General features: G+C 38.3%; 1 protein-coding gene across 1 annotated transcript in view; it reads left to right on the top strand.

Annotated features, from left to right (window-relative positions):
- igsf9bb (immunoglobulin superfamily, member 9Bb) overlaps positions 1-27,779 on the top strand; it is a 203,608-nt gene that overhangs the window by 136,525 nt on the left and 39,304 nt on the right. The window contains exons 6-12 of the mRNA XM_051678379.1: positions 11,004-11,145; positions 16,658-16,803; positions 20,534-20,676; positions 21,811-21,951; positions 22,185-22,301; positions 22,459-22,609; positions 24,806-24,929. Coding sequence (XP_051534339.1) covers positions 11,004-11,145; positions 16,658-16,803; positions 20,534-20,676; positions 21,811-21,951; positions 22,185-22,301; positions 22,459-22,609; positions 24,806-24,929 — 964 coding nt within the window. The remainder of the gene's footprint in view (positions 1-11,003; positions 11,146-16,657; positions 16,804-20,533; positions 20,677-21,810; positions 21,952-22,184; positions 22,302-22,458; positions 22,610-24,805; positions 24,930-27,779) is intronic.

Below are 27,779 nucleotides of genomic sequence, written 5' to 3'. Positions count from 1 at the left end.
TGATTGGTAACAAAACAAAACCAATTTTATGGAAGCACCTTATTTACACCCTGAGGTATATAATGTAAAATCAGAAAAATAAGAAAAAAGTACATTTTTGGCTCAAGTTTTTTTGTGTTTTATTTTCAACAGTTTCTTAGGCTGAGTCTCAGAATATTTCATAATCTATATCATTAAAACAAAAATTAAAAGTTTTCTTTACAATTTTACCAAACACCTGACCCTACTTTAAAAAATAAAAAATAAATAAATCAGCCTTTAATATTGGGTATGCAACTAAAACAGGAAATCTTTTAAAAACACCCTCAGAGCTTAAAGGGTTAAAGATATAGATGTCAACACATATACGTGAAAGTAATAGTTTTGGAGCCCAGCTAGTTTAAGTATGGGTGCCTTAACAGTGAGCTCTCTGCAGACTTTCCCAACAGAAGATCTCTCTCTTTGTACTTTTACTGCCAACAAAAGCTATGCCCACGGACCTGTAGACCACTGCATATTCTCATGCTCACTCCCATTCACACTAGGCAGAATTCTCATCATCACAGCCAATGATATTCAAATGAGATGCCTGCTCCAAATCTAGACTGTAAGGTAATCCTGCGTGGTACCTGTATGAACTTGTTACAACTAGGTTAGTGCTGGAGTTGTGTTCATACACAGGAAATGTGTAGGTGTACTGTGCTAATGTGTGCTAGTGTGCAACTACTATGTACTTAACCATGTGATACAGTCTACTTATTATGTACATACATGTTGTTGCATTGTAATTACATTTAAAGTACCTGCTTTTAATTATATTTGTAGTTACACTGTTAACTTTACCCCTAACTCAGCCCTTACCCCAAAACCTAACTCTAACCCCTAATCCTAACCCTAACTCTACCCTTACTCCTAAACCTACCCGTATATCAACCTCAGTAGCAGGAAATGTGGGCGTTTTGCAGAACAACATGTAGTTTCCCAGTAAATACATAGTCTTGTATGTATTTAATGTTAGTACATAGTAGTTAAGGCCACCTAATATAAAGTATGACCGCATGTTGTTTATCACAGAAAACATGCACAAGAAGTGACAATAAAACCACATTTCTGGCCATGTACACACTGCAACTAAATACCTTTGTTACCCGTTATCAGGGTTCCTACAGTCTAAATCTAAAGATATAAGGAAATGTAAACGTTTTCCTGGCCTGGACAAATTGATAAAATCTCAAATGTGATGGAAAAGTCATGGAGGGTTTTATAATGAATACAGATTTTTCTGGGTTTTCTGTGCTCTACAGCATTTCATGAGATAGATATTGCTCTTGAGTAGAGTAAAACTTGCTCACAAGCCATAGCGATGTCCAACTTGTCAGGGAATCATTGTTCTGAGTCATTCATTTTCAGTGAATTTGTTGAAAGATATCACAAATGCCTGAAAAGGTCATGGACGTTTTGGAAGTTCATTAGTCATAAAGGGGGGACCCTGGGTTATTTACCAGAGTGACAACTGCATTCTGGAACCGACTTCACTCCCAGAAAAATCAGGGACCGGATTAACAAAACATTCTTAAGAAGAAAATCCTTCTTAACCATTTTCTTCTTGATTTCTAACTTAAGAAAAAAGTTACAGAATTAAAGAATAAAAATAAAAATAAATAATAATAAAAAGTTCTTAAACATCATCATAAATAACATTTTAAAGTTATGATAACCTCACAGTGTTCTTAAAAGGTAAAAATGTATATGAATTTACTGGGTTGTTTCAAATGTGACGTGTTCTAACATATTGAGTCGGAAGTTGCAATGGGCTGTTTATGTAAAAATGTGATTTTAGACCAAAACACGTTTTTGACTGTTTTGTGTTTTATGTTATTTTTATAATTTTCATGTTGTTTTAAACCTTCTTAATGTTAATGGCTGCTAGTCAATTCAAACAAATTTGCTGCATAGCACTATCTCTCTCTGTTTTTAGAGTCCATTGAAACATAATAAGTATATCATTAGAAAGCTGAGACTCACTTTTTCACCCCATCCACATTCCTAACTGAGTTGGCCACAGCAGAGACAGCCTCCGCCTCACTTTCCCATGCTCACCTCTTACTTTCCCATGCTCACCTCTTACTTTCCCATGCGCGCCTCTTACTTTCCGATGTGATATGATTATCAAGCTTCCCAAGGAGAACTTTTTTCCATGCAGTAATTTCCTCAATGAGAACCTCCAGCTCTTGTCTCCTGAAGTTTTTGTTTCTCCATGTCAAATTAAAAGTTGTCAAATAGTTAACAGTATGTAAATTCTCCTATGATGGTTAATGTCCTTAAACTAACACATTGCATGCACTTTACATGTATAAAATTAATCATGAGGTGCTTGCTACTTAAAAAAAAAAAAAAAAGTTAATAGATAGATTCATTTGTCTTTTTGATTTACCATTGTTGAAGTACTGAATGTGTTGTATTAGATAAGGCAACCTCATGAGCAGGCTAATATAATCAGACAATTTAAAAGCCTGTCATTAAAAAATCTAAATTCTGTTTTGGACTTTGGACGAAAATTTATACTTTTGTGTCATTGTACCAGACTTTGTGTGAGCAGTCACAGTCTCTGATTCTGCACACTTCTTAAGGTTTGAGTTTTGAAATCCTGCTTCATGCACTTTTATAAAAACGTATTATCTTGATTAAGTTTGTTTTGTGTGAACACCACAGTAAATGAGGTATTGGCTGTTTACAATATGTACTTGATTTCTGTATAAATTTGCGCCTTGTGACTGATGTCACTCCACAATTGATTGGCATGGTCTTAATGCCAGAATGACAGAAAATTAATTTACAAAGTCTCAGCATTAAAAAAGCACATGATTGGGAGCAATTACAGTTGAAGTCAGAAGTTTACATACACCTTAGCCAAATACATTTAAACTCAGTTTTTCACAATTCCTGACATTTAATTGTAGAAAACATTCCCTGTCCTAGGTCAGTTAGGATCACTACTTTATTTTAAAAATGTAAAATGTCAGAATAATAGTAGAGAGAATTATTTATTTCAGCTTTTATTTCTTTCATCATATTCCCAGTGGGTCAGAAGTTTACATACACTTTGTTAGTATTTGGTAGCATGGCCTTTAAATTGTTTAACTTGGGTCAGATTTGTTGGGTAGCCTTCCACAAGCTTCTCACAATAAGTTGCTGGAATATTGGCCCATTCCTCCAGACAGAACTGGTGTAGCTGAGTCAGGTTTGAAGGCCTCCTTGCTCGCACATGCTTTTTCAGTTCTGCCCACAAATTTTCTATTGTATTGAGGTCAGGGCTTTGTGATGGCCACTCCAATACCTTGACTTTGTTGTCCTTAAGCCATTTTGCCACAACTTTGGAGGTATGCTTAGGGTCATTGTCCATTTGGAAGACCCATTTGTGGCCAAGCTTTAACTTCCTGGCTGATGTCTTGAGATGTTGCTTCAGTGTATCCACATAATTTTCCTTCCTCATGATGCCGTCTATTTTGTGAAGTGCATCAGTCCCTCCTGCAGCAAATCACACCCACAACATGATGCTTCCACCCCCATGCTTCATGGTTGGGATAGTGTTCTTCGGCTTGCAAGCCTCACCCTTTTTCCTCCAAACATAACAATGGTCATTATGGCCAGACAGTTACATTTTTGTTTCATCAGACCAGAGGACATTTCTCCAAAAAGTAAGATCTTTGTCCCCATGTGCACTTGCAAACTATAGTCTGGCTTTTTTATGGCAGTTTTGGAGCAGTGGCTTCTTCCTTGCTGAGCAACCTTTCAGGTTATTTCGATATAGGACACATTTTACTGTGGATATAGATAATTGTCTATCCGTTTCCTCCAGCATCTTCATAAGGTCCTTTGCTGTCATTCTGGGATTGATTTGCACTTTTCGCACCAAACCCCATTCATCTCTAGGAGACAGAATGCATCTCCTTCCTGAGTTGTATGATTGCTGCGTGGTCCCATGGTGTTTCTACTTGCATACTATTGTTTGTACAGGTGAACGTGGTACCTTCAGGCATTTGGAAATTGCTCCCAAGGATGAGCCAGATTGTGAAGGTCCACAATTTTTTTTCTGAGGCCTTGGCTGATTTCTTTTGATTTTCCTATGATGTCAAGCAAAGAGGCACTGAGTTTGTAGGTAGGCCTTAAAATACATCCACAGGTACACAATCAGCCAGTTAGCCAATCAGCCTATCAGAATATAATTGGCTAATTGCCTTAAGGCTTGACAAGTTCTAGTTTTTAATTCTTTTTGTATCATAAACCAGTGAGATTAGATATACCCTGCAACATAACTGTTCTAAGAAGTCAACATGTCAAAGAATTCAAAATCCTTGGGCTCTGGAGATATTAAAAGACACTTACGTGCTCAAGCTGATACCTCAGACAGGGCCGCAGACCAGGGACTCTGTCTGGACAGTGCGGTGGGAGAAATTCAGCGGCAACTGGTGAGCATGTCTGTGATGCTGGCAAAAGTCTTAGCGGACCTGGAGGATCTTGCTGTAATACGTCGATCGATTACGGCAATGGAGGCAAAATTCTCTGAGTTGGTTACAAGAATCGGGGACATTGAGAGGTGGATCGATTATGTAGAGTCACCAGAGAGGGAATTAGCTGCTAATCCGCTAGTGACCAAGATAGACTTGGAACGCGTTTGGGAAAAACTGGAGGATTTGGAGAATCGTAATCGGCGAAACAACATCCGAATTGTTGGAATTCCTGAGCATGAGGAAGGCCAAGATATATTTAAAGTTCCTAGACAAGCTCTTCCCGAGTCTACACGGCATGACAGGCCATAAGCTGGAAATCGAGCGAGCTCACAGAGTCCCAGATCTCAGATCCGCTGAGGGAGACAGGCCCCAATCAATTCTGACCAAATTTCTGAGATCATCTGATAAAGATCTTGTGTTACGTGAGACGAGGAGCAAAGGAAAGCTTTCTTGGAAAAACCACAGCATTTTCTTGTTCCTAGACTTTGCGAATTCGGCGAGAGAAACGTGATCGATTCAAGGAATGCAAGAAACTCTTACATCAACAGAAGATCGCTTTTGCACTGATGTTTCCAGCCAAACTGAGAATAGATACTAAGGATGGCCACAAAATATTTACATGCCCACAGCAGGCATTGTCTTTCATAGAGACAATGGGGTGAGTAAGCCATTTGGTGTTTCTTACGTGGCCCCCAAGTGAGCTTGACTCGCTGAGCATACACTTGATTGTCTGAGGAAGCTGGGTGCCATATTGTTTCTTTTTGTGCTGGCTCCGCCTAGCGACTGGAGTTTGTTTTGTGTAGTAACACTCCTTCAAAAATCTCATGCATCGACAGAAGATCGCTTTTGCACTGATGTTTCCGGCCAAATTGAGAATAGATTTTGTTAATTATGAATTGTTACCTTCGGGCAGGCGTTTTAGAACCCTTCGGTGTAAATTGAATAGATTTAAAAATTCATTTGTGCCTTTTTCTATAAAATTTTTATATATTTATTGATAGATATATTTTTATTATTTATGGATATGTATGTTGTGTTGAATTGTTGTGTATCTGATGTACTCATTGTATTGTTATTTTACTATCTTTTTCAGGTGATGCTGAAATGTAGAAATGTTGCCTATTGAGTCCACCCCAAGTTTCCCCCAAAGGGGACAATATTGTACATTCCATTCCATTCCATTCCAGATACTAAGGATGGGCGCAAAATATTTACAAGCCCACAACAAGTGATGTCTTTAATAAAATCAGTGGACTGAGGAAGTCATGGTGTGTTTCTCATGTTGCCTCCAAGTGAGCTTGTCTTGCTGAACATACTCTTGACTGTCTGAGGAAACTGAGCACCTTTTTTTTTTTTTTTGTGTTGGTTCCGCCTAGTGGCTGGAGTTTGTTTTGTGGAATAACACTCCTTCCGGACATTTGTGGATGAAACTGCTTGTTCTTTGTGCTTATGCCTCCTATTGGCTGGAGTTCATTTTGTGGAGTATTTTTTGCAGGATATTGGAAGAATTAGGTCATCTGCTGCACTTATGAAACAGCCAGCTCACTGAACATTCATTTGACTGTCCGAGAAAACTGAATTTTTTTTGGGTTTTTTTGTGTGTGTGCTGGTTCCGCTAGCGACTGGAGTTTGTTTTGTGGAGGAACACACCTTCGTTACAGTTTTGTGAATGAATCTACACATTCTTTGTGTTTATTCCGCTTATTGGCTAGAGTTTGTTTTATAGATTATCTTCTGTTACGTAATTCTGTCTCACAAAATTTTTATAGAAACACTGGACATGAGCAATCAGACGGCAAAGTTGTCGCATGGACTCTCGTAGGCGTATATGGACTGTTTTGAGGGATGAATGCCAGTTGGCGCTGTCGTGCACAGGGTTAATGCACACGTTTTTCTTTTTTCTGTTTGTTTGGTTCAGGGGGATGTTTGGGGTTTGACTGTTGAACTAATGTTGGAATGTGGTCTTTATAATCTTATTTTTGACACACAATAATTTTTTTTCTAATATGTCAAAATGTCAAATGTTAATATGAGTGGATTGTCTCTCTCCACTTGGAATGTGAATGGGTTGGGGCACCCCATAAAAAGAAGGAAGGATATTTCTTTCCTTAAACATAAGAAAAATGATATTGTCTTTCTTCAAGAAACGCATCTTTCCCCGAGGAAGCTGAAAATTTTGGGAAGATATGGTGTGGACATGTTTTCTTTAGTGCTGGCTCAAATAAGAGCAGGGGGGTCATTACATTGATAAGTAAACATCTACAATTCAAATGTCTCAAACGGAGTAAAGATAAATTAGGAAGAGTCATTATAGTTTTAGCAGAAATTCAGGGGCAAAGGTTGATTTTGGCTAATATTTACACACCTAAAATATTACACACCTGGTCCTCAGTATCCTCTGTGGGCGTGTCTTGGGAGGCACTTAAGGCGGTTCTTAGGGGTCGGATCTTATAGTATGCTTCATTCATCAAAAAATCCAAAGCAAAAGAACTCGTGGAGTTGGAAGGGAATATTAAAAGTGCCGAGGCAGAGCTGAAGCACCAAATGTCGTTTGATGGCCTCAGAGAATTGACCCTATTTTGTCGTGGAAGGTGGGGTTTTGGCTATTCAGGGCAACACAGGCATACTTTGAATCAGGGGACAAAGCATGGAAGCTTTTGGCTAGATACATAAAACAGAGAGGCCTTGTCTCGTTTGGAAGGCTGCATGCTAGGTAGGATGCGTCCTTTGAAGGCTGCAGTATACAGAGTGTCCTCCTTTAAACAAGCCTCGTTTAAATGAGACGGCCTTCGTAGGACAAACGGAAACGGAAGGTAACATGGTTGCTTTGAGTGAGAAGGGAACAAAGTCCCTTTAGAAGGGAATGTATGAGGTACATTTTAGGAGAGTTATAATGATGTACAGAGAAAAGAAAATAGATTTTACAGGTGTACATTTAGTCTAATACTTTATTTTAAATATATATTAATATAATTATACATATTATATACTCTGCACCCATCTACTGAGGTGCTTCAACTTGGGAATTAACATTACTTGCATTTGAATATCATATTTACGGGGAAATTGGCGTAATTTTTTGAGACATTTCCGTTGAAGCAAAGAATTGTGGGTTATGAGTGCCCACGAAGGATACACCTCATGCATCCTCCGAATTCCCATGAAAGAAGGTCGCATTCAAAGGCTGCATTTGTAGTGTCCTACTCGCTTTTCTGAAATGAGACAGCCTCGATGGCGTATGCGGCCGACAAATGCGACCTCCGGAGGACACATCCTACCATTCCCTCTGTGAAATCTGCTGGTGGTGAAATATTTACCTCGGCCATTGATATTAATAATGCTTTTAAAGAATTCTATCTTGATCTCTATAGTTCCACATCTTCGTCTGCTGATGAGGATATTAGAAATTTTGTGGATCCATTAGAACTCCCTAAACTGATGACTGAGCAAAAAAATTATCTTGATTCTGAGATAACCTTGGAGGAGCTTGGTGAGGTAATTAAGGCCTTGCCTACAGGTAAGGCTCCAGGGCCAAATGGCTTTGCTGCTGAATTTTTTAGATCTTATGCTACAGAACTGGCTCCACTTTTGTTAGAAGTTTATACAGAATCATTAAAGAATGGAAAGCTTCCGCCAACCATGACACAAGCCTGGATCAGTCTGATTCTTAAAAAGGACAAAGATCTAAGCGAGTGTAAGAGTTACCGTCCAATTCCTGATCAAACAAGACATTAAAATATTGTAAAAAATTTTGTCTAACCGATTAAGTAAAGTTATGACATCTCGTACACATATAATGTAGATCAGGTGGGGTTTATATGGGGCCACAGCTCTTCTGACAACATTAGGCGTCTCATCAATATTATGTGGTCAGTGGCGAATGAGCAGACTCCGGTCGCTGCCATCTCACTTGACGCTGAAAAGGCATTTGATATTGTTTAAGATTTTGGAAATATATGGGTTCAGGAATACTTTTATTGGATGGATTAAGTTACTTTATAGACACCTGGTAGTGGCGGTACAAACAAATGGATTAATTTCAGATTATTTTACTCTGGATAGGGGTACCCAGCAGGGTTGCCCTCTTTCCCCATTATTGTTCTGTCTTGTCGTGGAACCATTAGCAGCCGCGATAAGAAGGGAAGATGATTTTCTAGGGGTGGTGGCGGGAGGTGTGGCGCATAAGCTTTTGCTTTACGCAGATGATATTTTATATTTGTCTCCGACCCCACTAGATCTATGCCTTGCCTCCACAGGATTATTAATTCCTTTTCTAAATTCTTAGGATACAGAGTTAATTGGTCTAAATCCGAAGCTTTGGCTCTGACAGCGTACTGCCCAGTAACGGCTTTCTAGCCAGGCGCCTTCCAGTGGCCCAAACAGGTTATTAAGTATTTGGGCATTTTATTCCCAGAAAATTTGTCTGATTTAGTTAGAGTTAATTTTGATCCCCTAATAAAAAAGGTTTTTGAGCGATGTGAGCAGGTGGGCTTCATTACATTTATCTATGATTGGGAAGGTTAATGTTATTAAAATGAATTGTATTCCAAAATTTAACTACCTGCTACAATCTCTCCCTGTAGATATCCCCCTCTCTTATTTCAAGCAATTTGATAGCATAGTGAAGTCCTTCATTTGGAATGGTAAGCGTCCCAGATTACATTTCAATGAGTTACATAGGCCGATTGACAAAGGTGGGATAGGCCTACCTAAGATTTTGTTTTGTTATTTATGCATTCGGTCTCAGACATTTGGCTCATTGGTCACTTCCACCTAAGAGAGCCCCTCCCTGGTTTGGTATTGAACAGAAAGTTCATGCCCCTGTTTTGCCATTGCAAAGCCTTTCTATCAAACTAATCGGAGAAGTTAAGTTACACCCTGTTATCTCGCATTTGCACTCTGTATGGAAAAAAGTGTCCAGAGTGTTTAACTCTGACATTTAATTTAAAAGTTGCCTCGAGCATATGCAGGGTTGGGGAGTAACAGAATACATGTAATGGGAATACGTATTTAAAATACAAAATATAAGTAACTGTATTCCACTACAGTTACAGTTTAAATCATTGGTAATTAGAATACAGTTACATTCAAAAAGTATTTTGATTACCGAAGAGATTACTTTGCATTTTATTGTCATTTGTTTCATTTAATATTTAGTCCTTTCAGATGGAAAACATTTATACATATAAATGATGCGATCCAAAGTGCATTTGAACAGTGGTGAAACACTTTCTTATGATGTGTTACATTCATACGAGTAGACAGAGAAGTAAGTTTGAAGTAAGTTTGGAGCAGAAGAAATAGAAATAAACCTTGTGTAAACTGTCAGCTTTATGCTAATCTAAAATGCTATTTCTAGCCATTTAACATGCACATCTTACCAGACACGAACATATTTTTTATCAAATTCATGCTGGATCATAATTTCTAGTAAGATCTTTGATATTAGGGCAAAAATCATATTCTTGACAATTTTCTTTTTTTTATTGTTTTTCTGTAAAAGTATCTAAAAATCCTTAAAACAAGATCAATTAGATTTATCTTGTTTTAGAAATAACACTGCATAAGATATTTAGGTTTTTCAGAGAATGTATTTTTAACATGTGTATTTTGTCTTACTGTACTGGCAGAGTTTTTATAGTCAAAACAAGTGAAAAAATCTATCAGTGCTGAAGAAGTAATCCAAAGTATTTAAAATACGTTACTGACCTTGAATAATCTAACGAAATATGTTACAAATTACATTTTATAGCATGTGTTCTGTAATCTGTAGTGGAATACGTTTCAAAAGTAACCCTCCCAACCCTGAGCATATAGCAGAACCCAAAATTATGTATTAATAAGTCCCCTTTCTGCTGGTCACAGTGGATTGTGAGGGAGGTTAATACACTCGGTGACCTATATGAGAGCGGAGTGTTGAGATCTTTTGAAAATTTGGTTCAACATTTTGGGATCCCCAGATCTCAGTTTTATAAGTATTTACAACTGCGCCACCTACTCTGTACTATTTTTGGGAGTAGCATACACCCCCCTAAAGCAGCAGATTTGTTTGTCAGGAAATGGGGCAATTATTTGGAGTTTTTGGAGGGCTCTCAGTGTGGGGCGTGGAGTTTTGGTTGAATATGATTATTATATATATGTATATTTTTTTTGTGTGTGTGTGTGTTTGTTTGCTTTTTTTTCTGTATATCTACTCATGTGTGACCACGGGGATGTTTGTTTGGGGGCAGGGTTGGGGATTGGGAGGGGTGGTTGTGGGGTTTAAATGTTGTTTGTATATATATGTTTTTGCTCTTCTTTATTATTGTAAGATTTAATAAAAAAAAATAATTACAAAAAATTAGTTTAAATGACTTCAACCTAAGTGTAAGTAAACTTCTGACTTCAACTGTATATTTTATATTTACTCTTTCTCTTGTTCTTGAAGAAGGCCGAGGTGCTATATGCTCCAATAAGACATGACACCTCCTGATATATGATGCTGATTCATCGTGTGTCTCTTTTCTATTTCAGGACCCCCATTTATTGTTTTGCCACCAGAGAACATAACGGTAAACATATCCCAGGATGCATTCTTCACTTGTCAGGCTGAGGCGTATCCTGGCAACCTAACATACACCTGGTTCTGGGAGGAAGATAACGTCTACTTCAAGAAGTAAAGTTATGATCGGGTTCATTACTGTACCATACCCCCCACTGTCTGAGTCCTGTGTCCTTGTGGAGTTTGTCACAGTCCATGTAGTTTCGTCATCACCATTCAGGCTTCAGTGAGTTTGACATTAGGGACTATCTGTCGTACTGTTCTAGGTTTTGGCAAACATCTAGTTGTGTGGGTGGTGAAATGTATGTACATTCAGCACACAGTCAGTATCATTGCACAGTTTCATTGCAGTAGGCTGCAATTATCTTTTAAGAAAGGTATATTTACAAGAGTGAAAAGGTTTTAACACTTGAAATTAACTTTTTTCTTTGAAAGTTTAATATGACCGTTTCTTGTGTGTTTCTCACTTGTGTTTACATTGTGTGCATTTCATTGTGTGTCAGTGTGTCATCACATTTGTTTGGAGGTCACACACTGTATCTCTGTATGTCCATACGTGAACCATTTGACTGACTGAAATTAATGGATGTGCAGGAGCTAAAATTTCAAATAATCCAATAATAATAATCGTAATATCAGTGTCAATCTCGGCTTCTCTAATCACACGTAGAGAGATGTGAAAATGTAGGTGGGGTAATAAATACTGTTAGGGGATACATTTCTATGTCAGGGATCCCACTGTCATAGAGGGAATTTTAAAACTGATTTCAAAGCCTAGAAAAGTCATGAAAATGAAAGGGATAGTGAATGAAAATTCTGTCATCATTTACTCACCCTCATGTCGTTCCAGACCCTTATGACTTTCTTTTTTCTGTGAAACACAAAAGGAAATAATTTAATAAATGTCCCATTGGCTGAATTCAATAAAATGGCAGTACATAGAGACTCACTTTAAAGGGGTCATGACATACTCTTAGACAATAGAATGGGGTCTCATTTTCAGAGTTGTAACCGCGTATTTTAAAAGCTGATACATGACAATGATCAAAGACGTCTGTCTAGTGCATCAAAATTGTCCAGATGGGTCCCCTTTTGTGTTCAGGAATAGTTAGTAGGACACACTAGGCCTGTCCATCCTGCTCTTTCTCTGTTTGTAGGTCAGCATTGATGTTGTTGCTGTAGAGGTGGTCATGAATTAATGGGCCCCCAAATGATGTAGGTATGTTGCGGAAGTAGAGAACGAGGTGTTTTTGCAGCTTGGTTTCAATAAATGCTTTTATTGCATTGGGGATTGGGTTTCTAAATTTACAGTATGTGTTTATAGTAGAATGACCTCTTATATGTCAAAATATAAAGGAAAATTGTATTTCTAATGACATGATCCATTTAATACTTACAGTAAATATTAATGGTTAATGTAATTCATTCTCCAATATTGGATTTTAGTGCTGTTTATGGACTTTATTAATGATTTAATCTGAGAGTTAATAACGACTTAAATTACGGTCTGTTCATCGAAAAATCTTTGAATGCCTTTGGAAGACTTGTCATATGAGTTGCATGGACTACTTTTATGTAAGTGAGCATTAAAATGAGTCCATAAGTACTGCCATTGCATTGAATTCAGCCAACAGGATTGGAGTTTGGAATTACATAAGGGTGAGTAAATAATGAAATAATTTGCATTTGTGCTGAACTATGCCTTTACTGAAGTCATGTAGATTTCTCTAGTGACCGTTTTTCTAGTTATGCTCAGCTGAAACATATTCTATAGGCTAGAAATTGCTCTTTGTGAGTGCATTTGTTTATTATAAAATATGTATGTATGTATATATATATATATATATATATATATATATATATATATATATATATATATATATGGATATATATATATATATATATATATATATATATACAGGTGCATCTCAATAAATTAGAATGTCGTGGAAAAGTTCATTTATTTCAGTAATTCAACTCAAATTGTGAAACTTGTGTATTAAATAAATTCAATGCACACAGACTGAAGTAGTTTAAGTCTTTGGTTCTTTTAATTGTGATGATTTTGGCTCACATTTAACAAAAACCCACCAATTCACTATCTCAACAAATTAGAATACATCATAAGACCAATCAAAAAAACATTTTTAGTGAATTGTTGGCCTTCTGGAATGTATGTTCATTTACTGTATATGTACTCAATACTTGGTAGGGGCTCCTTTTGCTTTAATTACTGCCTCAATTCGGCGTGGCATGGAGGTGATCAGTTTGTGGCACAGCTGAGGTGGTATGGAAGCCCAGGTTTCTTTGACAGTGGCCTTCAGCTCATCTGCATTTTTTGGTCTCTTGTTTCTCATTTTCCTCTTGACAATACCCCATAGATTCTCTATGGGGTTCAGGTCTGGTGAGTTTGCTGGCCAGTCAAGCACACCAACACCATGGTCATTTAACCAACATTTGGTGCTTTTGGCAGTGTGGGCAGGTGCCAAATCCTGCTGGAAAATGAAATCAGCATCTTTAAAAAGCTGGTCAGCAGAAGGAAGCATGAAGTGCTCCAAAATTTCTTGGTAAACGGGTACAGTGACTTTGGTTTTCAAAACACACAATGGACCAACACCAGCAGATGACATTGCACCCCAAATCATCACAGACTGTGGAAACTTAACACTGGACTTCAAACAACTTGGGCTATGAGCTTCTCCACCCTTCCTCCAGACTCTAGGACCTTGGTTTCCAAATGAAATACAAAACTTGCTCTCATCTGAAAAGAGAACTTTGGAACACTGGGCAACAGTCCAGTTCTTCTTCTCCTTAGCCCAGGTAAGACGCCTCTGACGTTGTCTGTGGTTCAGGAGTGGCTTAACAAGAGGAATACGACAACTGTAGCCAAATTCCTTGACACATCTGTGTGTGGTGGCTCTTGATGCCTTGACACCAGCCTCAGTCCATTCCTTGTGAAGTTCACCCAAATTCTTGAATCGATTTTGCTTGACAATCCTCATAAGGCTGCGGTTCTCTCGGTTGGTTGTGCATCTTTTTCTTCCACACTTTTTCCTTCCACTCAACTTTCTGTTAACATGCTTGGATACATCACTCTGTGAACAGCCAGCTTCTTTGGCAATGAATGTTTGTGGCTTACCCTCCTTGTGAAGGGTGTCAATGATTGTCTTCTGGACAACTGTCAGATCAGCAGTCTTCCCCATGATTGTGTAGCCTAGTGAACCAAAGTGAGAGACCATTTTGAAGGCTCAGGAAACCTTTCCAGGTGTTTTGAGGTGATTAGCTGATTGGCATGTCACCATATTCTAATTTTTTGAGATAGTGAATTGGTGGGTTTTTGTTAAATGTGAGCCAAAATCATCACAATTAAAAGAACCAAAGACTTAAACTACTTCAGTCTGTGTGCACTGAATTTATTTAATACACAAGTTTCACAATTTGAGTTGAATTACTGAAATAAATGAACTTTTCCACAACATTCTAATTTATTGAGATGCACCTGTATATATATAAATCATTATCCAGTAATCACGAAAGCTAAAAAAAAAAAAGTCATGGAAATGTCATGGACATTCATTAGTTAGTTTGAACCCTGCAAAATTATTATGTGAGATTTGTTTAATGGATGAGCTTCACTAAATTCTGTTGCTCAGAAAAGGAAAAATACATGCCTGTAGTGTGGCCTCTGTGTTAACCTTGAATAGAAAAGGGCACAAGAATAATGCCTATAATCATAATATCTTGACTTGTCACAACACTTTGAAAGAGTCTGATTCTATTCAGGCTCCTCTGACCTCCCTCTCAGCCTCACCGTACACCCTCTCAGGTTCTCATGACATGCTCCCCTCCCTTGCTCCCCCATGACAAGAATATCTAGTGGCATGGTGCTTGTGTCATCATACGCTCTGCTAACACTGATTATAAGAAGCGGTGCCCTGAGCCATCCAAGACTTACTTATGCATGGCCTGTACACTCTATAGAAAAAGGATAATATGGCTTTTTTTCTTTCTAATTGAGGCTCTGTGAAGCAGGGCAGGTGGAAGCACAGACAAGAATAGAGGCCACGCAGGCGTTTTGCCTGCTGGAGCATGTTTTTTTCCCTCTGATGTCTGCTTCAGACACTCCATTTGTTCTTGTTAAAAAGAGGACTGTAATACATGAGGCTTTCAGTTGGGCCTGATTTCCTGGAAGTTTTATAGGCATACACAGTTAAAGGAATAGTTCACCCAAAAATGAAAATGTCCTCAAAAATTGAGGAAGATTTTTTCGCAGCTCTTTTCATACATTGACACTACATACTAGCCACATCCAAAGTGGATTAAAAAAAAAAATGTAACCATAAAAGTAGTCCATATAATCAAAGAATTTTTAGCAAGTCAGTTCACTCGGCGCCATCTTTGGAATGCTCCGGGGCAGCTATTTTTATGCAAACAAGCGGCATAACAATGCAGTTCCTTTCTATTTGAATGGGTAAAGACCGAAATCTCCAAAACGGTTCATCAAGATTACAATCAAAGAACATATTTCAAATCAGCAGTAAAATATGACAATACTGGTATCATAAATTGTGCTTCTTTACCTCAGATTATGCTAAAAAACAAAGATTTTCCAGCATGTCTTGCTAATGCTCATGCGCGTTCGATTTGATTGACAGGCGATGTCTATATCTAAAAGGTGATTGGCTCTTTTACCTTGAAGGCAGGACTTTCTTTCTACATCCGTTGACCATTGGATGTTCCAATTTCTCCCATTCATTTTAATTGAAGTGGCCCGTCTCTGCTAAATAGTCTCTGATATGACTCATGAACTATACCTAAAGTCTTCTGGAGCCATACAATAGCTTTGTGTGAGGAACAGACCAAAATGTAAGTCATTTCACTGAAAATCATTTCATCCACTGTAGCTTTAAAAATCAAATATGGTGCTTTTCGACAAATCACATCATGTTGGATGTCAATTACATCATCTAATGTCATTGATTTTTGCGTGGCTCTTGATCAAACGTAATTCATGTAAAAACTGAAACTTTCAGTTTCCTAATGTCATCTTTTTCCAAAATGTGCGGTAATGGAGAGCATTTTTGAAATGCTCCAGAAAACGGTGTTTTAGTTTGGATGAGAGGCTGGATTAGTTTGGATTAGTTTGAAATGAATGCGTTTTCAAATGAAAAACTTAGTTTGGATGTGGCTTTACAGCTTTGGTGGAGGGAAATTTGGTCTGTTCCTCACACAAAGCTATTGTATGACTTCAGAAGACTTGTTATATAGCACACAAGTCGTCCTGTATGGACTAATTTTATGGTGCTTTTAGGTGTATTTTTGTAGAGCTTGACAGCCATGGTCACTAGGACCTGAAGTTGTATGGAAAAATAGCTGCATAAAGATACTTCAAAATGTATATTTTGTGTTCCACTGAAAAATAACAGTGTAGGGGTGTGGAACAACATGAGGAGGAGTAAATAATGACAGAATTTTCATTTTTGGGTGAACTATCCCTTTAACCTTTGTATCAATATCTATTCAACTAGTGTAAATTGTGGAAATCAACATCATTAACACTGATGCAAATTAAACTCTGTTTCTCTCTCTCTGTTTGTCCTGTCACTCTTTCTTTCTCTCTTTCCAGTGACCTCAAGCGCAGAGTGAGTATTCTTATCGATGGTTCACTCATCATCTCACAGGTGAAACCAGAGGATGCTGGGAGATACACCTGCAGCCCTAGTAACAGCCTTGGCCGCCCCCCCTCTTCATCAGCGTACCTGACAGTGCATTGTGAGTCAGTCTGCTGAGCAGTCTGCTCATACACCACCACTTCTCTTCCCCTTTCTTCTGAATATATTTATCCTTTGCTGGTACCCCTTAAAAAGCACAACCTCTCTGCATTGCACAGTGCAGATTCTGAAATGAACTGCAGTAAGTGGGCAATTAACCATTAGATTAGAATAAAATTCCCTACTTTCACAGTCAAGATATGCTGCTCATTCTAGATTGGGTAATAAGAAAGTGATTTCCTGAGTTTAATCTGAATTAAGGCATTCTGTTTTACTAATTTGAGATATAATGCTGGTCATTATTGCAAAATAAACCCAGACATGGTGATCTTGTATCATCCTAAAGCGGGTTTATTTTGTTATTACGACTGGGTAATTGTACAGTATCCCACTGATTACACGGCTACTAATCAAACAACTAAATAAATGGACATGAAATATTGATTTGATTTTAAATAACATTATAATGTAAGAAGAAAGAGAGAGACATAAAACTAGCACAGTGTAGGAGATGAGTTGCTAGGGACAATGGTTAATTGTGCTGATATTGACCAATCAGAATCAAGTATTCCAGATTGATGTGTAATAAGGTATTATTACTTTTCACTGCGGTGAATTCATTTTTGTTGGAGCAATGATTCCCAAGTACTGATAAAAATAGAATAGTACATGAACGTTAGTATCCCATGATGTAATGCATGATGTAATGCAGGTTTTATATTGCTCACATACTGAGGAAGAATACAGCCTGAATATATGATTAGAATATGGATTAAGCAGGGATGTTAAGCAACAACCAACAGATTGTCTTATCGTTGAACATCAGATGGTGTTTAAATATTTTTGTATGGCTTGCTGCAGTATGCAGAATAATATATATGAATAACAGATTTTTCTTGCATGATGATCTTTTGTAATTAGTGAGAGGGTTACTTTATTCTCCCAGCGAATTCCATCTACATACACAGCCACGAGGGCGTATTAGATTCAACTGCCGCTGTTGGGCAGGCTGACGCTTTCTATTTGCAGCCGAGAGATTGGAATGGCCTTGTGTCCCTGGAGTCTGGAGTAGAATTGAAACAGTGACCTTGAGTCAGTAAGCTAGCAGATCACTCAGTCACGGCTCACATCCTCCACGCCGATAGACTAATGCAAAGAAGCTGCCTGAAGTAGCATTCTGCAGTGTGTTTCCAAAGCATTGCCCAAAAAAACCATAATAAAACTCAAACATGTTGCAATTGCATTAAACAGTGAAGGGAATGTGCACTGCGAAAGTGACTGTGGTATCCAAGGCAACAGACATTTCAAATTCCCTCGCTTGGAGGAAGGAGATCAGCCTGTGTTGCACTGGCTTGGATAACACAAGTGGCAGAAAGGAATTACATGATAGCTGAATTCCTAGACAGGGACTGCATGAATCTTCCCCTCCCTACACTGCAAAAAAAGCAGTCTTGTTTGCCTGTAAATTAAGACTTGTTATCAGAAGAATTTTTTTTTACCCCATTGAAAAATGTAAACCTCACTAACTAACTTCACTCACCCTTATGCTGTTTAAAATCCATATTACCTTTTATGAGTGTTAGTCTCAGTTACCATTAACTCTCATTGCATATTTTTTCCGTAAAATGAAAATGAATGGCGGCTGAAGCCAACATTCTGCCTAGTATTTGTTTTCCACAGAAGTAAGGAAGTCATATTGGTTTGGAACAACATGAGGTTGAGTAAATTCTTTTTCAAATTTTGGTGAACTGTGCCTTTAATACAGGATATACAGTGTTCACTGAAAACAAAAATCTTATGCAATATTTACTTCTCAAGTAAATGTACCTTGTTTAAGGATATTTGGATATTTTTACTGGAAAACGACAAAAATGCTGATTAATAAAATTAATTTTTGGCAGTCTGTATCAGTCTGGCCACGTAACAAGTGTGTAGCAGACAGAGACAGAGAGAGATAAAGTGTAGTGTATGTGACAGTAAGTGAAAAAAACTGGTGGGGGGGTTGTGTAAAAGAATGACATCATTCTGTGTGGAAACCCTCTTCTCTGCAGTGATGTCATCTGCAGGCACTCTGGCAGGCTATTAGTTTGGGTGCTGGCGGCCCCCGTAGGCGGCTGACAGCATTGCAGTTTGGATCTTTACACTGAGCATGCCCTTATTTCCTCCTCTTCCTTTTTCTTTACCTCCCTCCTCTTTTTTTCCTCATCCATTCTTACGTCTTCATCCCACGATGCCATAGTCTCCCTCTCTCCTCTTTGATTCTGTATTCTTTTTCTCAACTCTACACTTCTCTTCTGTACCACTCATCCCATCCTCCTGTCCCCCTCCCAGACTGCCGGTTTCATTTTTGCTAAAAATAGACCCTGGCACTTTGCTAGGCATTATGATGGAGCAGTGGATTTCTTTAAAGTGCTCATTTCGGAGTACCGCTCTCTCCCTTTCTAACTACTTCTTTAGTATACTGCAGTTGGCTGGTGTCTTCCCTAATGAGAGACAATGCTTTATGAGACACATGCAACTGTATCTCTGCATCTACAAAATTATTGATACTTGTGACTTTGGTTCAGATGTAAAAATTTCTTTACAGAAATGTAAAGATTAAAGGGATAGTTCACCCCAAAATGACAGTTCTCTCATCATTTACTCATTCTCATGGCGTCTCAAACTCGTGTGACTTTCTGTCTTCTACGGAACACAAACAAAGATTTTTGGAAGATTGTATGAGTTGTTTTTGTTCATACAAAAGCTCAGAAATGGACTTAAGGCAGAATAAAAGTAATCCATACTCGAGTGGTTTAATCCATGTCTTCTGAAATGATATGATGGCTTTGGGTGAGAAACAAAGAAAAAATTCAGTCCTCATTCACTAAAATCTTCACTTCTGCCCAGCTCCTATGCACGTTCATGAGAAAAGCTCATTCACTGATGCGTGCGCGATACAACCGATGTTCTAACGAGAATATTCAAACGTGCATGCATCAAGCATGAGGACACTTGAATGAGCTTCTCTCATGAACATGCATTGGAGAGCTGGGTGGAAGTGAAGATTTTGAGACAGCATGAGGGAAAAGTAAAAGTAAAATTTTTGTGTGAACTATCCCTTTAAGCACTGAAATAATAAATCATCATTTACTCATCCTTATGTCATTATAAACTCGTAAGACGTGGTAAACACTCCCTTTCTTCCGTGGAACACAAAAGGTGAATTTTTGAAAAAGATCCAGACTGCTCTTTTACATATAATGAAAGTGAATAAGGACTGGGGCTGTCAAGCCCAAAAGTTACAAAAAAGCACCATAAAATAGTCCATAAAACTTGTGTGCTATATTCCAAGTCTTCAGAAGCCACACGATAGATTTGTGTGAAGAACAGACCAAAATTCATTATTCACTGAAAATTTTGCCCTCTGCTGTAACTCTCAAATCAAAAATGTCGCTATCAAATGCATCAAGCAAGGTTTGATGTCAGTATAGTGGAATGTACCGCACAGATTGTATGGACCACTTTTAAGATACATTAATGGTGGTTTTTTAAAGTGAATGGTTGGTCACCATTCACTTTCATTGAATGGAAAAAAGCAGCTTGGACATTCTGCTAGATAACTCCTGTTTGTGATCCACACAGGAAAGTCATACAGTTGTGGAATGACATGAGGGTGAGTAAATAATGGCAGAATTTTCATTTTTGGAGGAAATGTCCCTTTAATTTGTAACTTTCATTGTGTCCTGTAGACCCTGCTCGTGTGGTAAACATGCCGCCAGTCATTTATGTGGCCATCGGATTGCCGGGGTACATCCGCTGCCCGGTGGATGCCAACCCGCCTGTCACTTCAGTGAAGTGGAAAAAAGATGGCCTGCCTCTGCGGATAGAGAAGGTGAGTCCAGACGCACAAAGATCTTAGTACAGCCACCTTATGTTTCCATGGATGTTGCTACATGGGCACTTCTCCTACAGTGAGTCTTCAGAAATATCTGAATGGATTCAAAGATCTTTCCCAGCCAATTGAAGTGAGGAGAGAATGAGAGTGTGCTGTGGGCTTTATTCACAGTTTACATTGATCTTATACTTCCACACAGACAGATAAAGTGATCACTGGCTCATCTTGGACAAAAGCCAAATAGGGAGTAAAGGACATTAACAAAGATTTCTGAACCTTGTTCCTCAATGCAGTTTGCTTTCAAGGAGAGTGACCAGAAGTGGGGAGAGACTTATCACATTACATCCTAAGTGTACAAGTGTACAGAGAGCAAATCTACTCTATAAACTCTCGTACCAGCATCATGAATGAAGTCATCTTACTGAATGGAGTAGCTTTACTTCTAGTGACCATAATATTACTAAATCTAAATGTGATTTGATGTGGTTATTTCACGAAATGTGATTGTGAATGTCTGTGAAGTTTCTCAGTTATCCACATCAATGTGGAATGTTCTAGTAGAATATTCTGCAGGGTTTCCACATAAATGGAAAACCTGGAAATATCACAGAATTTTAAAATTGTGATTTCCAGGCTAGGAAAAGTCATGGAAGTTAATAACATCTTAAAATGTCATGGAAGAATAATGGAATTTTTTAGTGAATATAATTTAATTTTGCTCAGCTCAAATGTTTTAGTTTGGCTAGAAATTACTATTTTTGAGTACAGTTTCTATTAAATGACTCTATAAAAACAAATTCTTATCTAGTAATCACGGACGACTGGAAAAGTCATAGAAATTCATTGTTCTGAAAGTGTGGGAACCCTGATTATAGACTAGAATAGACTATTTGTTGTTTTGTGTTTTGGTTTGTTGTGTTGTGCTTTTTGTGTGTGTGTGTGTGTGTGTGTTTTTTTTGTTTTATTTGGTTTTGTTTTGTGTTTTGTATTGTTTTGCTTTGTTTTGTTTAGTTTAGTTTAGTTTAGTTAAGTTTAGTGTAGTTTAGTTGTTTTATTTTGTTGTGTTTTTTGTTTTATGTTTTGTCACAGAATTTGATTGCATTGATTGTGTGTTGTTTCTCTCTGTTGCAGTACCCTGGCTGGAGCCAAATGGAAGATGGGAGCATTCGAGTGTCTGAGGTGACAGAGGACTCTCTCGGCACCTACACCTGTGTGCCTTACAATAGCCTCGGTACCATGGGACAGTCCCCTCCCGCCCCTCTGGTGCTAAAGGTAAGCATCATTTTATGCCAAATGTAAGTCTTCCAGAAAGAGAAGGGAAGGGTAGAAGTGGACCCAACCAGTATAAAAAAGGTTATTATAAGACACGTGTGTCCTCTAAAAATATTAGAATGTTAGCAATTTAAGGAATATTAGAAAAAAATGATGTTAGCAAACTAATACACTACTATTCAACACATACAGTTTGAACATGTGCTTAACATGTGGTGTTTGGTGGCGGATAGGACCCACCAAAATTCCTGGTGGTTCCTGGAGGGGAGTACAGGCAGGAGGCTGGTCGAGAGCTGGTCATCCCCTGTGAGGCAGAAGGAGACCCATTCCCCAACATTACATGGAGAAAGGTAAGCGGCATAAGAGTTTAGTCAATACTCTGTGGGTATCTGCATAACAAAGCCCAAATCCGTTCTCTGTTTGACCAGCAAAGATCAGATCTGAAAAGTAATATCAAACTTTGAGACATTGAACTGCTTGCTAGACCTGCTTTGTTTTTTGTTGAAGGTAGGGAAGCCCAGCAGAAGCAAGCACAACGTCTTACCGAGAGGCAGCTTACAGTTCAAATCTCTCAGCAAGGAGGACCATGGGGAGTGGGAGTGTGTCGCCTCCAATGCCGCCACGAGCATCACTGCCAGCACGCACCTCCTAGTAATCGGTAGGAGGTGTCAATGCAAACAAAGCAACCCAATGAAGCACCAGTATGACTCGAAAGGACTTTATTCTTCCATTTTTTTCCAGAGAGGTCTTTTGTTTATATTAGATGCAGTCAAGGGCGTAGATTTGGCTTGAACATTGGGGGGGTTGCAGCGTAAAGCATTTACCCATGTTTCCATTGATCAAGGTATAAATAATTGGGGGTCTTGTTCTTGCCTGTTTTGATTATTGGGGGCGCCCATGGATGCAGTAATTTTCATTAAAGGGATAGTTTACCCAAAAATGAAAATCCTGTCATCATTTACATGTTGTTCTAAACCCGTATTACGTTCTTTCTTCTGTGGACCACAAAAGGAGATGTCAAGCAGAATGACAGCCTCAGTTAACATTCACTTTCATCGTTTGGAAAAAATGCTGCAAAAAAAAAAAATGTTGACTAAGACTAACATACTGCCCAACATCTTCTTTTATTTTCCACAAAGGAAAGTCATGAGTTTGGAACAACATTAGGTTGAGTTGGTAGCATATGCAACTGCAGGAAGACACTGCTATCTCAGTTCTTATATTGGACTCTGCCATTATTCTGATCTGTGTGGCGGCAATAAAACTGAACACTGTGAAATGAAAACTTTGTCATCTCTCTGATTAGCAGCCAAACAGTAGTTGCTTAAACAAACTGCAAGTTTTGCCTGTCTGCTATTTAGCTCTCTTCAATGAATTCTTCTCAAACAACCCACTGTATAAAACGAAAGTCCTTTGGTATGTTTACTGTAAGTATGTGCAAATTGACATATTTTAATAGTCGAAAAGTCAGTGGGTTGTCTGAATGACTAACTGACTAGTCGGTCTGAAGATAGGCCTGTATAATTAGGCTCATTTACTGTAAAATCATATACACCACACTCCAAACGTATTTGTTATAGTGTGCTCACCTAGGATGTGTTCTTATGTTCAAAAACAACTGAAACACAGCAGAACACAACAGATTTGAGACACATTTTTAAAGTAATTTCAAGTTGTCATCTTTATTTGTATAGCGCTTTACACAATACATATCATTTCAAGGCTGCTTTACAGAATGTTATGTTGTAATGTCTGTAATGTCTTAAAGTCCTTTTGAGCAGTTTCATTGAAAAAACTTATCCATGCCTTAAAATTATTTGTCTTTAGGCCCCCAGTGAGCATGCCAATGTTGACTGTGGCAAGGAAGCCAAAAGTATTAAATGTTGGTTAGTTTTTAAAAGTGGAACACTTGAACTGTACTTGACACATTGTCTTAAAAACAAAACTCTTGTGCTGCAACACAAGGGCCAAAGACATATGTCTGCATGTGTACATAGACCAACATTTCTATACGTTTTTTGCACATAACTATCAATAATTGCAATGTAACAGAATGTAACAGAACGGTTTTGAGACACGTTTTTTAAAAGTTGAAAGATTGAACTTGACACACCATATTAAAAAAGCCACACTTGTGCACATAAACCCAACATTGTAAAATATGTATAACTTTTTACTGTGCAAAACTATTATAGTTCTTACATTGCTCATTTGAAATTCAGAAATTGTCTTGAAATGTATTGTTGAAGGCAGTGAATTTGTTACAGAAGCTGCCTTTGATGGCTCTAGGGGTCGTGCTTTAAAAGAAAATCATTTAGAGACTTCTCGGAAAGAGTGTACTGTGCACTGTCAGCACGCTAAAGTCCTCTATGAGAATTTGCTGTTATAAATTCACCCACTTTAAAGCACTGCTGCTATATTTAGCTAAAACAAAAGTAAAAAAAAAAATCTAGAAAAGTTAGTCAGTGTCACTTATGACTATTCGACCACCCTGACTCATCCCTAGTCTAGTGTCTGAGGAATATTTACTGCTGTGAGTAGACCCAGATTTGTTCTTGCTTCTTAGAATGGAAGGATTTTTCATACTCTAAAGTGTCCTGACAGGCTAACCATTAGCTGTTAAATAAGAGATAAATGATAAATGATGCACTCTGTGTCTGTTTCTCAATTTCTCAATGTGTTTGTGCATGTGCATCCGTTTTTGTATATGTGTTTGTGTTAAGATAATTCATGTAATTGCTTTGACAGAGGGCTCTCTATGTGCAGACAATGCTTAAGGTGTGACAGTCTGTGTGATCTTGTTTAGGCTTATTGTATGAAGTGTGTTATGATACAAGCTGTCCTCCCTCCACAGGCACAAGCCCACATGCCCCTACCAACGTCCACGTTTCGGTCTCGACGACCTCGGCCAATGTCTCGTGGGAATCAGGTTACGACGGCGGCTTTGAGCAGACATTCTCAGTCTGGTACGGCCATGTGTGAGTCATCCCAGCATGCTTTGCTTTCTGCTTCTTCTCCTAACTGTTTGACCTGAGCTCAGCTGCTGCTGCGAGGCTGCTACATCTGGGGGCAGGGGTGGTTTGGGGTATACATCTTCTTCCGAGGGGTGTGATACCCAGAAGGCCCACCAATCTGTGACCATCAGATTTAATTTTAATATTAATGCCAGTCCAGCTAAAATTCCAAAGACCCCATGAGATGGCATGATGAGCGCACTTTTCTTTCCTGTTTTGACGTGTTTTCAATTCAAACAGGAAGTTGTGGTTGGACATATAACATTTTTTAAATAGCCCTTTAGTTTGCGTCAGTGCCGTGAACCATAATTTGCTACTTGCTATTGCTAGTCAGAAGTAGATGGTATTAGCTGAAGGCACATTCTCATTCTAGAGAGAATTTGATTGGAAAATGTTGTGCAGGATGTCATCAATATTGTTGATTCATTTTCCAGAAAGAGAAAGACCACGGGCCCTATTTTAAGAGCGCCGGCACTAAGTGCAGCGCTATGCCATAAGTCATACACGCAAAGTCAGTGGGCGTGGCCAGGAAGTTTTGGTATTTTTGTAGAAATAGCGATCAAAACGCTAATGGGCTGGGTCAAGTGCAATTTAATTCTAAAGTTCTTCTCGGCACCATCTACGTCCTTTTATATAGTACGTTCCCTGTCAAGCACCAGCGATATAAACCAAGACAGCACGTACATAAGAAGTTGGTAGAGAAAATGGACTGTATGCAGTGACTTAGAAGAAAAGAAATATACGTTACTATGCAATACACCCACAGTTTTTGCACATACACCCTCAGACAGCATAAACACTCCCACCCATGCCCATTTGCACTTAGTGCTGGCATGAAAATTACACTTAGAATTAGCACCCTCGCGTAAATTAGATAAGACGTTGTGCACAGTTGTAGCGCATACTGCTGCACTTTGCGCACTCGCGAAATATAGAGTCCTAAATGTGTTTATCTGCTAAAAGTAAATTTTGTCAACTTTTAGGAGTACACTAGCATATATTGTAGATGACCTCAAAGCTAACATACATACCACAAAACTATTTTTTATTGGGTCTTTAAGGAAAAATTATGGATGCAATGTCATTGTCCGGACTTTTCATAGTGCAGATAATCATAAAATGCTTCACAGCTTCAGTAGATCAGCCACTTTAACTGTAACTAGAACAGTATCACTCGTTCTTCAAAGTCTTTTTCATAACTTCCACAAAACTTCAGCACAGAAGTCTTGAGCAAAGATAATCATTCCATGACTAGTCCTCAACCAGTGTTTTATGATTTTTCTCAGAGAAGTTAGCTAGCATGCTGGTCATGTTAAGCTGGCTCATAATTATACAATTGGAACGGGATGATCAGACTGTAAAATTCCTTCATGGAGTCGTTATAAACCATGCTGCATACAAAGTACCTTATGAAGATGAGAGGGCAATTTTGGTGTCGTGTGCAAGAAGACTGCATTTTAAACAATTCAGCACATTAAAAATAATAATAAATTTAAAAAAAACGTATTCATGTGATTTAGTAGAGACACCGTGTTCCTGAGCCTTGCGCACCATCAGTTGGAATATCATTGTAAAACCCACATTTATGCTTAAGATATGAATTTAGACATTTATAATATTTGGGGTTAATCAGAGAAAACAATCTTATACTGAGAAATGATAAAGCATCAAATGAAGTTTTTACAGTTTAAAGGGCTAGTTTTTCCAAAAAATAAAATTTTGTAATTTACCCACCCTCATGTTTTTTCTAAACCTGTATGACTTGTTTTCTTCCTTTAAATTAGAGAAGGTATGTACTAATAAGACTTTATCTTGTGCCTTCTTGCAGTTCAATGATAAACTGTTTTTGGTATTTAAACCATACACAAGGGCCAAAATTGCAAGTATCTACTGTAAGTATTCACTGCATTTTAAAAGTTTTCATTAGTTCTTTATTTGTTTTGGTAAGACAACATCCAGGGTTTAATGAGGTAAAGGCGTGCATCTCAGTCCCTTGAATGGATCCATAATGGCAAATTCTCGCCTCTTGCTTAATTAGCAGCATGTTCAGCGACTGGCTGTCATTTCCTCTGCCTCTCTCTGTCATCTCTCTGCTGCCCATACCAGCGCTTTTGCATCCCTGTGATTTTGCTGCCTCCCCAGTGCTGTCTTCTGCAATATTTAGCGGGAATATCAGCATTCTATAGCTCTCTGTGCTCCTGCCCCTATAGAATGACATATGCTTTGCAATAACCCTTTGTTTGTTTGTTTCGGTGGGTACGAGCAAGAAGATCTCAACTGATTTCCCTTAAAGCTCCATTAAAGGGAAATTTTACCCAACAATGAAAATTCTGTGATCATTTATTCATCTTCACGTTGTTCCAAACCTGTATGACTTTCTTTCTTCCGTGGAACACAGAAGAAGGTTTTAGGCAGAATGGTGACTAAGGCTAACTTTCTGTCTAATGTCTCCTTTTGTGTTCCACGGAAGAAAGTCATATGGGTTTGAAACAACGTGAAGGTGAATAAATGATGACAGGTTTTTCTTTGTTGTGTGAACTATCCCTTTAAATATGACAAAATGGTCATTGTTACCAAAATCAGAGATGATTTAAGGTTAACTATTAGTTTTTTGAACATTTTAGAATTTTTTTTTGCGATGTCACACCAGGTAACATATGGCAGCAGCGTTTTGTTTGGATGTAACATGAACGGGTTTAGCCTCTAAAGACTCTTAGGAGACACAATGTAGTCCTTTTCGATCCATATATATAGCCATGAAATATACCCTGAGAATTTTGAACCACATGTGGCTGTCATATGGAGAAAAGAGGA

Source organism: Myxocyprinus asiaticus, chromosome 38 (genome assembly GCF_019703515.2).
Source record: "Myxocyprinus asiaticus isolate MX2 ecotype Aquarium Trade chromosome 38, UBuf_Myxa_2, whole genome shotgun sequence".
Classification (NCBI taxonomy): Eukaryota; Metazoa; Chordata; class Actinopteri; order Cypriniformes; family Catostomidae; genus Myxocyprinus; species Myxocyprinus asiaticus.
The sequence above is the reverse complement of the archived record's forward strand: the minus strand, read 5'-3'. Positions and strand labels throughout refer to the sequence as shown.